The sequence below is a fragment of the Mastomys coucha genome, unplaced genomic scaffold (genome assembly GCF_008632895.1).
Source record: "Mastomys coucha isolate ucsf_1 unplaced genomic scaffold, UCSF_Mcou_1 pScaffold20, whole genome shotgun sequence".
Classification (NCBI taxonomy): domain Eukaryota; kingdom Metazoa; phylum Chordata; class Mammalia; order Rodentia; family Muridae; genus Mastomys; species Mastomys coucha.
Genome location: NW_022196903.1, coordinates 1,254,741 through 1,267,157, shown reverse-complemented (window position 1 = coordinate 1,267,157; position 12,417 = coordinate 1,254,741). Strand labels below are relative to the sequence as shown.

Below are 12,417 nucleotides of genomic sequence, written 5' to 3'. Positions count from 1 at the left end.
TGAAACTTAACTCTAGAGCTTAAATTTTCACTGTAGAGTTACAGTGTGGAGCTCTTTCTCACCGAGTAAATTAAAAAGCATAACCGTGGAAAAGGATGAGCAGAAGGGTCCCCTGAAAACACTCCCAATATACACCCCTTTTTCAACAGTTCCCTTTAACACGTTCCAAGATGATTGCTAAAACAACAGCAGAGAGCATTTAGAAGCAACAGTATGAGCACCAGCACTGATCACTGTGTCTTTTCTGGGCTCACCCTTTCCCCAGTCAGTAAAGCACACCCTCATGTTAAGATGTGAGCTCAACTTAATTCTGTTCAACATCTCCCTAACCTGAACACCAACCTGAAGCAGAACTTTCCAACTAGGCCCAGCCTGAGAATGACTGGTAAAGTATTCTTTAAAATGTACATGATAGATAGATTTCTGGCCTTGGATACCCTCTAGAGATTTTGAGTATTTGAGCTGGGCCTGAGCATGTGACTCTAAATTAAGAACAGAATCTTGGCCCTTCAAGTCCTTGCTGAGAGTCCAGTCGTTAGCTAGCTGTCTGCAGCACCTGCTTGTGGGCCTTCTACCCTGTCAGCTATTTGAGAGAGCCCTCCCTGTGGCATTTATTTAGACTCTTGTCTCAGATCCCTGCCCAACTTGAAATGCTTTCCATGAGCTTTAATTTAATGTTAAGCCTTAACCTTTGCAAAGTATGCCTAGGAGACGTCTTTTTAAAATAGTGTTTCTATAAATTGTACCCAATGCCAGATCTGTTCATCTAGTATCTCCAGGCAAGCCCTGGGGAAATAAGGTCCTACTTGAGTTATAATTGCAGGAGAAAAGTGTGTCCCTAGGAATGGTTTTGTACATTTTCTTTAGTTGTTATATAAAGTTGTGATAACCAAGTCTCTTTACCCACATTGCCTTATTACAAGTAAATCCCACATTTTTTTCAGTGCTATGGCTTTCTTTTTAATGGTATATACCGTATATATGTAATTCAATTGATACTCTTTTAAATGATGTATATTGTGCATGCATAATACACTTAATACATTTTAGATGATATATAGTATGTATATGTAATTCACTTAATATACTTTTTGCTTTCACCTTTAAAACAAATCACGAGCTCTAAATATATTCAAGATAAAATATTGAAAATATAAACAGGGAAGGACTGATTTAGCTAAGGAATTTCAAATATTGCTTTTCTATAATCTTATTTAAAAAAAATAATGTGTATGCCTTGGTAATAGTAATTAAGAAACTAATGAATATGTTCTCCTAATACTTAATATAAATCGTGCTCCAAGATTTAAAGAAAAAAAAATAAGGATCCTTATAAAAATATTTGGTTTTGCTCATGGCAGAGCAAATCTACTGATGACATATTACTTTTCTGTGCTAGGTATACGTAGTGACATAGCCAACAGGTGGCTTAGAGTTGTTCATAGTAGAAGACTCTTTTATGCCCATGTACAGCCCAAAGTGCTATTAAATTCCCGGCACCCAAGCCCATTGGGCAGCATCCCGGCTCCTCCTTCATGATGAGCATTTTTGCATCTCTACAGAACTCACTGACAGCTTTCAAACTTCTTTTAAATCAAACAGAAAACAATTATAAAGATTTACTTCAAAGTGAGTAAGCTTCTGCAAAGGAAGGCTGAGCCCTCCGAAAAGATTAATTTTCACTTGCCAGCCTCGTAACCCCAAGGCAACTGTGTGTGGACTTGGTGCTGCTTTTGCTCCTGACATAGAGCCAAGGGCTAAGAACTCCTAAATGTATTTAGCCTGGGATAAAGCTGGTGGAAAGAAGAGCAGGGTCATATTTCATGTTAGTTTCATATTGTAACTACCAACCACGGCTGAGTGATGTGGTGTAAATGGCGACTAAGAAGGGAATGATGGGGTGTGAGGATTAAAGACGATGCTCGCTTTTCATAGGAGATTGTCAAACCTATTTCCTCTGGTGACCAAAGCGTGCAGATCTAGCCTCAATCAGTGGCAGAAAAACTGTCCTCGTTTATTCTCTGGGCCATTTCATAAAATACTCTATCTAACTGGCTGAGGTTTGCCTATATCAAAAGCCGCAGTGAGCAGTTGAGGACTATAAGTGGGTGCTGCCACATACTATGCTCTTGGAAAGTCATGATGCCGAACCAAGGTGCTCAGCTCTGAAATTGCCCTCATCTTTAACCTTCTCTGTGCATACTTATGTTCATGTGTGCGTGCGTGCGGACATGGAGCCCTAGGATTCATGGGTCTCTGCCTAACATTGTGACAGTTGTGCTAGAAGCTACCAACAGCTGGACTATATTCTCTGAAAGTTGGGTGGGCATTGTCCTGAAACAAAGGGATCACTGGAGAAAATGGTTGACAGGAAAGTTTCTGTGTTAGGCTTATCATGGAGTGTGGAGTGAAGCGAGGCAGAGTTTAGGAGTAGAGAGAGCTCTGCAGATTTCAGGTGGCTCGGGAGCATCACATGTGGATCCTGGGCCATCTAGATCCACCCAGCATGTCTACTCCTTCCCTCCTTCTCTTGGTCTTCCTTTACTCTGTACTGATTCTCACAGAATTCAGAGCTAGCCTATTGTCAGGATCTAAGAGCTAACTGCACTTCTCCTTTGAGTAGTAAGAAAGTTATGTTGTTTTTGTCATTTACTATGTTAATTGATATGAGGAAATTCACTGCAAACTCAAAGCTCAAGGTTAAATGGAATTTTTAATCCTATTGTATGTCTTTTTTTTTTTTAATTCTGGGCTTTTTGTAGTTATTTGGTTATATATCTTGTGAGTGGTTTATAAATCTCTAATTTTACATCTTATTTTAAAATTAATTACAGTTGTTTGCAGAGGGAAGAAGTGGGGTAAGGGACAAGACAGGAGATGCTGCTACATCTCCCAGGATCTCATATTCCTTGGTGATATGTAGCACACATGGATATATGCTCAAGTTGGTTTGCATCTCTTCTGAGCATAAGATCAAGAGTCAAATGTATCCCATGAGTAGGACAACTGGAGAAAACATATATTCATTGTAATCACTGCTCTGCTGTTGCTAGGAAAAACAGTGTTGAATACAATTATTTTCCTGTTTGCCGATTCCTTACACTAAATGTTTAGATGCTTCAACAAACCTATCCTATCTCAAAGGAAAAAAACTGTACATAAAGAGATTTCTCCAGTATACAGGAGCTCCTGGCATGTTGAAACACTATACTTTAATAGGCCCGTAGAGCAGTGGTTCTCAAAATGTATGTTGTGACCCCATTGGAGGTCACACATCAGATGTCCTGCATCTCAAATATTTACATTACAATTCATAGTAATAGCAAAATTACAGTTATGAGGAAGCAATGAAATAATTTTATGGTTGGGGGTCACCACAACATGAGGAACAATATTAAAGGGTCACAGCATTAGGAAGGTTGAGAGCCACTGATCCAGAGCTTTTTTCAACATTTTAGGTGCATTTGAAAACATATAGTTGGGTTCAAGATAACAACTATCTTCGTTTTACTTGATAAGAGTTTTATTTTAATTGTACGTTCGAAAGATATCTAAAAGGAAAATATCATGAGAGATGTAGACTTTTCATATACAGCATTGAGCTGATATTATTAGCTATGCTCTCATACAAAATTATATATTAGAAAGAGTCTATGTGTCCAGAGTTGTTCATGCTACAAAAGAAGCAACAAATGCACCTCTTGTCCTTCGAGACAGGCCCAGTGTCTTCTACTGCTCTTCAACATCACATTTGCAGTCTGTGATTTTAACTGGTAAATGCTGTTTGTGGGTCCATCAGCTCAGTTCTTTACTCAGCACGTAAGCTTCCAGGGGACAATGGCAGAGACTAGGTTTAAGAACCATTACCAGACTGCTTACTGCCTTGTACCCTACATGGGGGTTGGCTCGTGGTGATTCAAACTCAAGCGGTAGCGGTGACACTTGTGTTTGCAAGTTATTTCAGGGCAACTGTCAGCAACTGATGATGGATTGAGCTGTGAGAGAAGAAGGATAGTCAAAGAGTTCAAGGCTTGAGCATCTGGGGTTGCCAATCACTAGGAGAAGGAGGTGGGAAGCGCAACAGGTGGAGGTGGGGAGGGGTGAAGATGAGCTCAGCTCGGAACATATCAAGTTTGAGGAGTTTGTGGCTTGTCCTCGTAGGGATGAAAGTAACTTGGCACAGTGGTAACGACCATAAAAATGTTTCCACTTCTAGGCATCTCTTTTTAGACAGCAACAGTAAGGAATATACACAGAGATAGGCTTTACGATCTTATTTATAACATCAAAAAATTAGAAGCAACTGCATGTCCAACTCTGAAATAATTGCTGAATAAATCATGTGCACTTAAAAAATTATATTGCCATAAAACCATAATTGCAAAGAGTACAATGTGGAAAATGCTTATGACGCATTAAGTGGAGAAGCAGGATACAAAATTAAATTTTAGAGATGATTGCAATTATGTTAAAACATATGCATTTGAAAAATATTCTGCAAGGTACATTGGAAAATGAAAATGGTTATCTTGGTAATATAAATGAATTCTGTTTTTATATTCCAAGTTTCCTATATTGCTTTTATAATTTAAGAGAAAAACATTTCAAAGTACCAAAACTTCTTATGCTTATTTATATTAACTTTAGCTAAATTAATCTAAAAACTTACTAATTATAAATGCAAATCACTGTCATGTTTGAGCAAGAGGGCTCTTAGCAGTTGTGAGAAACACATTCGTCTCTGGTTATGAAGATACTTAGCAGTTATCAAGAAAAAAATGTATGGTGTTGGGCAGACAGTTAATAAGGAAATGGAAATTGGTTTTGTGAAGCTGAAAAGAAGTGACTTTTAAAAAACAGAATATATATGGAGCACTTAACTTTCCCAGGGACTTCTTACATCTTCTTCTGTCCTGAACTTGTTTACTTTGATCTTTAACTTACTGCATATTCTCCCTAAGGTATATAGTTGTTGCTGCTTAAATTGTCCCTGATGTGAAATTTAAGACCTAATGTAAAAAACAAAGAGATTTGTGCAGTGAGTTCTGAAACAGTTGTCATCTCAAATGTGGCTGGAGCATCATGCTTACATTGACACCATTTTGAATTTTTACACTACATTTTTCATTTATTTCACCTTAAATTACAATAGCACTGAGTCAGGAGTAGTGGCTCACATCTTTGATCTTGACACTTGGGTGGTTGAGGCTAGAGGATTGCTGGGAGTTTGAGCCACACAGTGAGTTTATAGCCAATCCAGATTGTAAGAATGTGGTCCTGTCTCAAAACCTAAGCAAATAACATCTTTATTAAGGTAGAATTCATATATATAAGACCTACTTCCCACATTCGGAACAGATGATCACTATACTATAGGTCAGGTCCTTTCAGCATCGCAGAGCTCTCCACCCCACCCCCATACACATCAGTAGCCACTTATTACCAACGACCTAACTTCTTGGCAAGCTCTAGCCTACTTGGCTGCTTCATCACCTTTATCTTTCTTTGGGGGTTCCACACAAATGAGATAGTATAGTACGTGGTTGTTGCAACTGGCTTTTTCATCATTAATGCAATGGTTTCAAGTTGCATCCATATTGTAGAAAAAAATACTTCATTTTGTCTTATCAGGTTAGTGAATGATACAATGGTATGTAGCTGTAGTCTTTTGCTTATTCATAAATTGACAATCGATAAGCCTTTGAGTTATCTTCACTTTTTTACTATGAGAAATGCTACTGTTGTGAACATCAGCTATACATTATGCATAGAGATCTATCTTCATTTCTCCTAGGCGTATCCTTGGGAATAGAATTTCCAAGTCATCTGGTGACCCTGTATGCAACCTCTTAAGGAACTGTTAAGCTGCCTTCCCAAAGCCTTGAGCTGTTTCACATTCCCAGCAATAGACAAGAAGGGATTTCTTCTACATGCTCCCCAGCCCCAGCTTTCAGCTTCCTTTCTGATTACCATCATCCTTGCAGGAATTAAGTGGTATCTCCTTTGGATTTGACGTCTCTCTCACCAGTGTCCAAAGAAGCTCAGTATCTTTTCCATACTTTTTTTTTTTTTTTTTTTTTTTTTGTGCAATGCAAAAGAAAAAATTCTTTTGCAGCTCTTCTTTGGAGATATGTCTGTTCAGATCCTTGGTCATTCTTTAAACTGGGCTGTTTTTTTTTTACGATGTGAGAGTGCTTTGCATATTCTAGATGCAAGTCACTTAACAGATTCGGGATTTGTAAATAACCCCTTTGTAACTTATCTTTACTTTCTTGCTGTTGCTCTTTGAAGCATGGAATGTTTTAATTTTGATAAAGCTCAGCTTATCTATTTTTTTTTTTCCTGTCACTGCTGGAGCTTTTGATGTCAAAGCTAAAAAAAAAAAAAAAAAAAACCATTGACTAACCCAAGGCCATAAGGATTTATGCCCATTTTTCTTAGAGTAAGCAGTTTGAACTCTTCCATTTAAGTTACAGCGTGCATTTTTAAATAAAGTGATTTGAGAAGGAATTTTAACTCCGCAACGTTAAAGAGAAGGATGCTGAGTGTGCCACTGTTTCCACACATTTGCAGCTTCCCTAATTCTCATTATCTTTTGCCAGAGTGGACAGGACAGGACATCCTCAGCCACAGTCCATAGCTTACATGAGGGTTATAGGTTTGGACAAATGCACATGACATATATGAATTCTAGTGTATCAGACAGAGTAGTTTCACTGCCCTGAAAATCATCTGCCTTCCATCTCTTCATCTTTCCTTTCTCTTCCCCTAGCAGCCATCTTTTTACCCTCTCCCCGAGTGTTCTCTGACATGTCCAACGGCTCAGATAGTTGGTACAATACTGCATGCGCCCTTTCTGGATTCTTTCATTTAGTAACATGCACTTCGGTGTCTTTTGCTTGATAGCTCCTTCCTTTTCACGCGTGTGCTGAATAATATTTTATTTTCTGGATGTACCACAGTTACCTGTTCAATTATCCAGAGTCTGTATTCTTCCTTCACATGTGTGCCAGTTTTTATGTGGATCTAAGTGCTGGCTTTTTTTGCTAAGATCTGGGCCATAGAGTAAAATACACTTAATGATGTAAGAAAAACTCAAGCTGCCTTTAAATTGGCTGTATCGTAGTTTGTTACTCCAGCTAGTCATGAAAGTTCTGGTTGTACTTGTAATTCAGTGTTTATTCATTATGATCTCCCAGTGCTGCTTCAGTCATTTTCCCCTAATAATATGTGATGTGGGACACCTTTTCAGCTTTATTTTTTCTCTATATCTTGGTCAGTTCTCTATTAAGGTTTTTCTCTTTTAAAAAAAGTATGTCTTTAAAATATTATTCTTTGTTTCTTTCTTCCTTCATTCCTTTCTTTGTTACCCTCCTTCTGTCCATCCTTTCTTCCTTATTTTGAGACAGTCTCACACTGGTCTTGAACTCTCTAGCTGGGAATGCTTTGAATTCCTGATTCTCTTGTTCCCACTTCCTGGATGCTGGGCTCACAGATGTCTCTTGCCAAAGCAGGTTTATGAGGTGCTAGAGATGGAACCCAGTACTTAGGCATGCCAGGGAAGCACTCTACCAAGTAAGCTCTCTCCCCCAGCCCTGGGACACTTTTAAATCAGTTCCGTTTTATTATTGGTTTATGTTTGATAACAGCTTTTTGTGATATAGGGGGTTTGCAAATATTTCCACCCAGGATCTGGAAAGCTTTCTTGACAAGTGGTTTAGTATGGGAGAAAATTTAAATTCCTCCTCCTCCTGTTATTTTTTTTAATCAATTTTTTTTTTTATTTCATGAATTACACCCTTAATGCTTTGTTTTAGAAATTCACTTTGTATTTCTCTGCGTTACTTTCTTGCACTTGTACTTTGCCTTGTTTCTTCTGAGGTTACCCTTGTGAGGAATACAAGGTACATGCGGCTCAGTTGTAGATTTTTTCAAAAAATGTATACATTCACTTTTTTCCAGCACCATCTGTTGAAAAGATTACTTTACATCAGTCTGTTTGTCCCCGTGTTACATCAATTAACGGTGCTTATGTAGGGCTGTCCCTCCACACTCTTACCTGCTTTAATTACTATAGCTTTGTAGCAAGTGGGATAGTTTCAGTCCTCTGACTTCGAGCTTCTGTTTCAGAATGGTGTTTGATATTCGGAGTTTTTTGTCTCTCTCCTTGAGCTTAAGAAACATTTGCCAAGATCCACAGAACAGATCACCAGGCTTTGATTTGGCATTTCATTGAGATTACAGATGAATTTGGAAAAAGCTATCACTTTTAGAATACTGAGTCTTCTTCTTGATAAAGACAACATTTCTCCCCTTAAGTTTTGTTTTCTTATTTCTTTCATTGGATTTTGTTTTTCTCATATATAGTTTGACTATACTTTTAAAAACTTTATATTTAGTTTATTTCTGTTATACCTGATGTCCATGGGATACCGCTTTTGTTTCAAGATTTGTCTGTGCTGGTAGGAAAATGAATACTTTTATATTCTGTAAACTTACTATAAGGAATCATTGGTTCTGAAAGGCATTTTGTCCACTATTTTGGATCTTAACCATTCTTGAACAAAAATATTTTTATTTCTTTCATCTCAGCATGCATTGAAATAATTTTAAGTCTCTGACTTCATTGACCAAGACTTTCCACTAGAGTGTTGAAATGGGAAACATCTGAGGTTATTTTTGTTTTGTTTTGTTTTTACTGTTTTACAGTAGCTATTTTAATTCTAAAAGAAGGTCCATATTGAAATTAGGAAGCTCCCTCCACTTTTAATTTATAAGTGACTTTATTACTTGTGAATGTTTGATCTTGTCAAATGATATTTCCCAATCTATTAATAACATCATTCCTTGTGTAATTCACTAACGTGATAATTTAAGTTTTATTTTCATAACTGGGATAGATTGTACATGGCCATCTTTTATAATTTTCTTCAAACATTTTGAGTGCAATTTGCTGGTTATTACTTTGTTTGGTTTTCATTTTGTTTGGATTTTAAATACACTCTAGAACTTGCAACCTAGTGAGTGCAGTTCTGGTCTGCCTGCCTCAGCCTGGCAAGTGTTAGAGAATAAGCAATCTAGAAAATGCCCTCTTGGCTTCTGTATTCTGTATTGCCTCAAACTAGCTTTATTTTATTAAATGTGTGGGGAAGCTCAGTATGTGATTCTGCTGTTTGCCACTGAGGGCTAATTACTGGTCAGCTTTCTTTCTGGATTGTAGGTCTACACAAGGTATTTGTTTTTTCTTTTCTTTTCCTTTCTCTCTTTCTTCCTTTCTTTCTTTCTTTTACTAGTATGGAAGATGGATCTCCTTTGTACTTGTTCAGTTTCATCTGTGCAATCAAATTTTGGATATGAAGATGGTTTTAGTATTCCCTGATTATCTGTTTGTCTCCATGAAATCTCCTAAAGTAGAAGTTTATGTGATTGATTCTAAATCTTTCTCTTTTCTCAGCACTATAGATTTTCCTCGAAGAACTGCCTTGGCTGTTGCCCTAAACTTTTGAAAACTTAACGGCATTCTTTTTATTTATCTCAAAATATTTTAAAAAGTATTCTTTAAGATTTGTGTTGGAACTTGGGTTACATTGACAAGTGTTGTTGGGTCTCATCAGAGGCTGTTCTGTGTTTTTCATGCTGTGATGTTTGCCTCCGTTTATTTATTTATTTATTTTTATTTTCCACTGGACCGATGCTAAAAGGAACTGTTGAGTAGTTCAATGGACTGCGGGAGTTTCTCCAGCTCTGGGTGTAGGTCTCAGGCTTAAGTGAGCTGTGCCTTGGGGCTGAGAGTCTTCTTGGTAATTGACAGTAGGCCATTGACAGTTGTAATTAGCAGTTGACAATTAAGTCATGGACTTAATTGTCTCTCTCCCAGATCTGCTGGACTCTTACACTAATCCCAGCATTGAGCCCCTGTTTAGTTTCTCCCGTAGGTAGGCCTTTTTAAGACCAGAATTGTTTTCCCTCTTTTCCTGCCAACGACAGGAGCTCCTTGTGTTTCCCAAAGAAGCTGAGCCAGGTCGCCAGTGAGAACGCCTAATAAGTTCAGGGTCCTCCATGACCAGACTGCTCTGGAGTGTGTGACTCTCAGGCAATACCATAACTCTAGCTCAGGTTTCCTGTTCCAGAATCTCAAGGGTCCCCTCAGAGACTGTGGCTTGTAAAATGCTCTTCTAGGAGGTTGTGATTCTCCATTTTTCCACTCTTGTTCTGTCCTATTCCTGGGGCGTTAGTTTATTCTAAGGCTTATTTGTCTCGAGGGCCTAAATTGTTCTTTTTACAGTTTACTGTTTGTTGTGTTTCATTAGGCTATGGTGGTGATTGCCAGTCTTCTACTGTGTTAGTTAGGTACAAAACTAGATTCTGTCTTTGATCAGTTTTGATGTTGATTTTGTATTTGTGGCCTGAGATGGTGGTGGTGGGATTTAATTTTTTTTTTTTTTTACAGTTTCACATGTATTCCTAATTGTTCTAAGACCATTAATTGCAAATACTACTTATCTTCCATCAGAATCCCTCGTGACAATAATCCACTTAGTAAATATTAGAGTTGACTTCTAGGTTTTTGGCTGTATTTCATTGATTTCTATGTCTAACTTCCATGCAGTATATACTAGCTTTGTGTTGTAGCTTTGAGTCCATTTGCAAACTTTGATCATGCTTCTTCCAAAGTTGTTTCATTTACTGGAAAATTTTCTTTTTTGACCTTTTGTTTTTCTTAAACGTTTGTGAGTCTCCAGATTGGCATCTGAGATATTTCTCAAAGACAGCTGGATCCTCGGTAGGCTGGCCACACGTTATAAATAGCTAATTCCTATCTTTTAAGGACAGAAATTATAGTAATTTAGATAATTTCTTTGTTTTCCCCTTTTCTCTGGAAAGTTGATAAGACCCCTATTTTATCGAGATTCCCTGAGACCACTCCTGTCGCAGCTGCCACTGTGGTCTGTTTAATTGTGAAATCTTGTTTCTCAACTCAGGAGAATTCTTTCCCCACAATGCTCGGGGTAGTTTTCAAGAAAACATGTTTTGCTTCATTCTTCATGAACAAACAATAATTTTCTCTTACATTAACTTCCTAGCTGAAGAGAAGAGTTCTGAAATGAAACCAAACACAGAGGGGTCTGTGTGCTGGGAGTCTTGACAGAGATGTCCAGTACAATAATGACTTCTACAGAGAGCTTGGCTCCTCGAGGCTGTAATGTCATAATTGCATTACGAGAAAAGTCAACTGAAGAGCCATTACTCACAACTATTATTTTAGGGTTAGGGTTATTTACTTAACAAATTTATCTGAAGGAGAATCTTAATGTAGGTAGTCTACCAAATACAATGATCAGGACATATAGCACTGAGCTGGTTTGAATTCAGTGAATGCATGAAACATAAGTTCAAGAGCTTCGCATAGGATGGAAAGACTGCCAGTATACCTAAGCACTCAGTAAATATTGGTTGAACACAAGAATGGACAACAGAAGGCCCCACATGAATCACTGCTTTGAAAGCCTAGGCTCCTATCTCAGAGATGATTCTAGTTAATCCCTCAATTCAAAAGGATAAATCCTGCTTTCAGGGGTAAATTGTTTTTTTCCCCAGTGTTTTCAATTTTGCTAAAGGATAACTTGAGAGTCTCATATTTTTGCAGTGTCTATGTCATGGTTGGTGCCGACGTTGCATTTTCTTCTTGTTTACGAGAAGTTGAAAATCCACAGAATCAGTTAAGGTGCAGTCAAGAAATGGAGCCTGTGATAACATGCGACAAAAAGTTCCGAACTCAGTTCTACATCGACTGGTGCAAGATTTCACTGGTGAGTTCTTTTTTTTTTTTTTTAAACGTTGCTTTTGCAAATGTAATTAGCAATGATGTGTGTGGACATACCATTTGACTGGAACCCAAATTGCTGTTGGAAATCAATCCTAGGTTTTCTTTGTCAACTGTGTGGACTTCCTTGACTTGAAGGATTTGGCAAATTAGATGATGGTACATCCATTTAAGGGAGAGTCTTGCCACCTTGGTACTCTATACTTGATTAGTTGCTGAGGCTGGATTAGCTTGGTGGGTGGTCCAGATGAAACCTTTGGATATCCAGGATGCTGTTAATGCAGCAGACACTAGGGAGCCAGTGTGGTTTGTGCAGAAGGTCTCCTTAAACATGCTGCCACCAGCTCACTTTTAGAGGGAAAGAACAGAGCACAATGGCGGTACAGATAAAGCTGTGTTCTGCTGTGATCCAGTGCTCTACAAATTCAAATGACAGAGCTCAGCAGACAAGGGACAACTCTAAGGGAGAATGCCTACAGCCTTAAAAATAAATATATCAACTCTCGAAGTTCCTTTTAAACTACCCTAAACTTGTTTTATTGATAAAATTTATTCTTTTACAAACATACAAACATGTCTTGAATTTGAAGGCT

The 12,417-nt window shown here is 37.9% G+C and overlaps 1 protein-coding gene across 4 annotated transcripts in view; it reads left to right on the top strand.

The window, feature by feature from the left end:
- Nucleotides 1–12,417, top strand: part of Sgce (sarcoglycan epsilon) — a 72,789-nt gene that overhangs the window by 41,030 nt on the left and 19,342 nt on the right. For all 4 annotated transcript variants that reach the window (XM_031381115.1, XM_031381116.1, XM_031381119.1 and 1 more), the window contains exon 6: nt 11,648–11,810. In XM_031381115.1, coding sequence (XP_031236975.1) covers nt 11,648–11,810 — 163 coding nt within the window. The remainder of the gene's footprint in view (nt 1–11,647; nt 11,811–12,417) is intronic.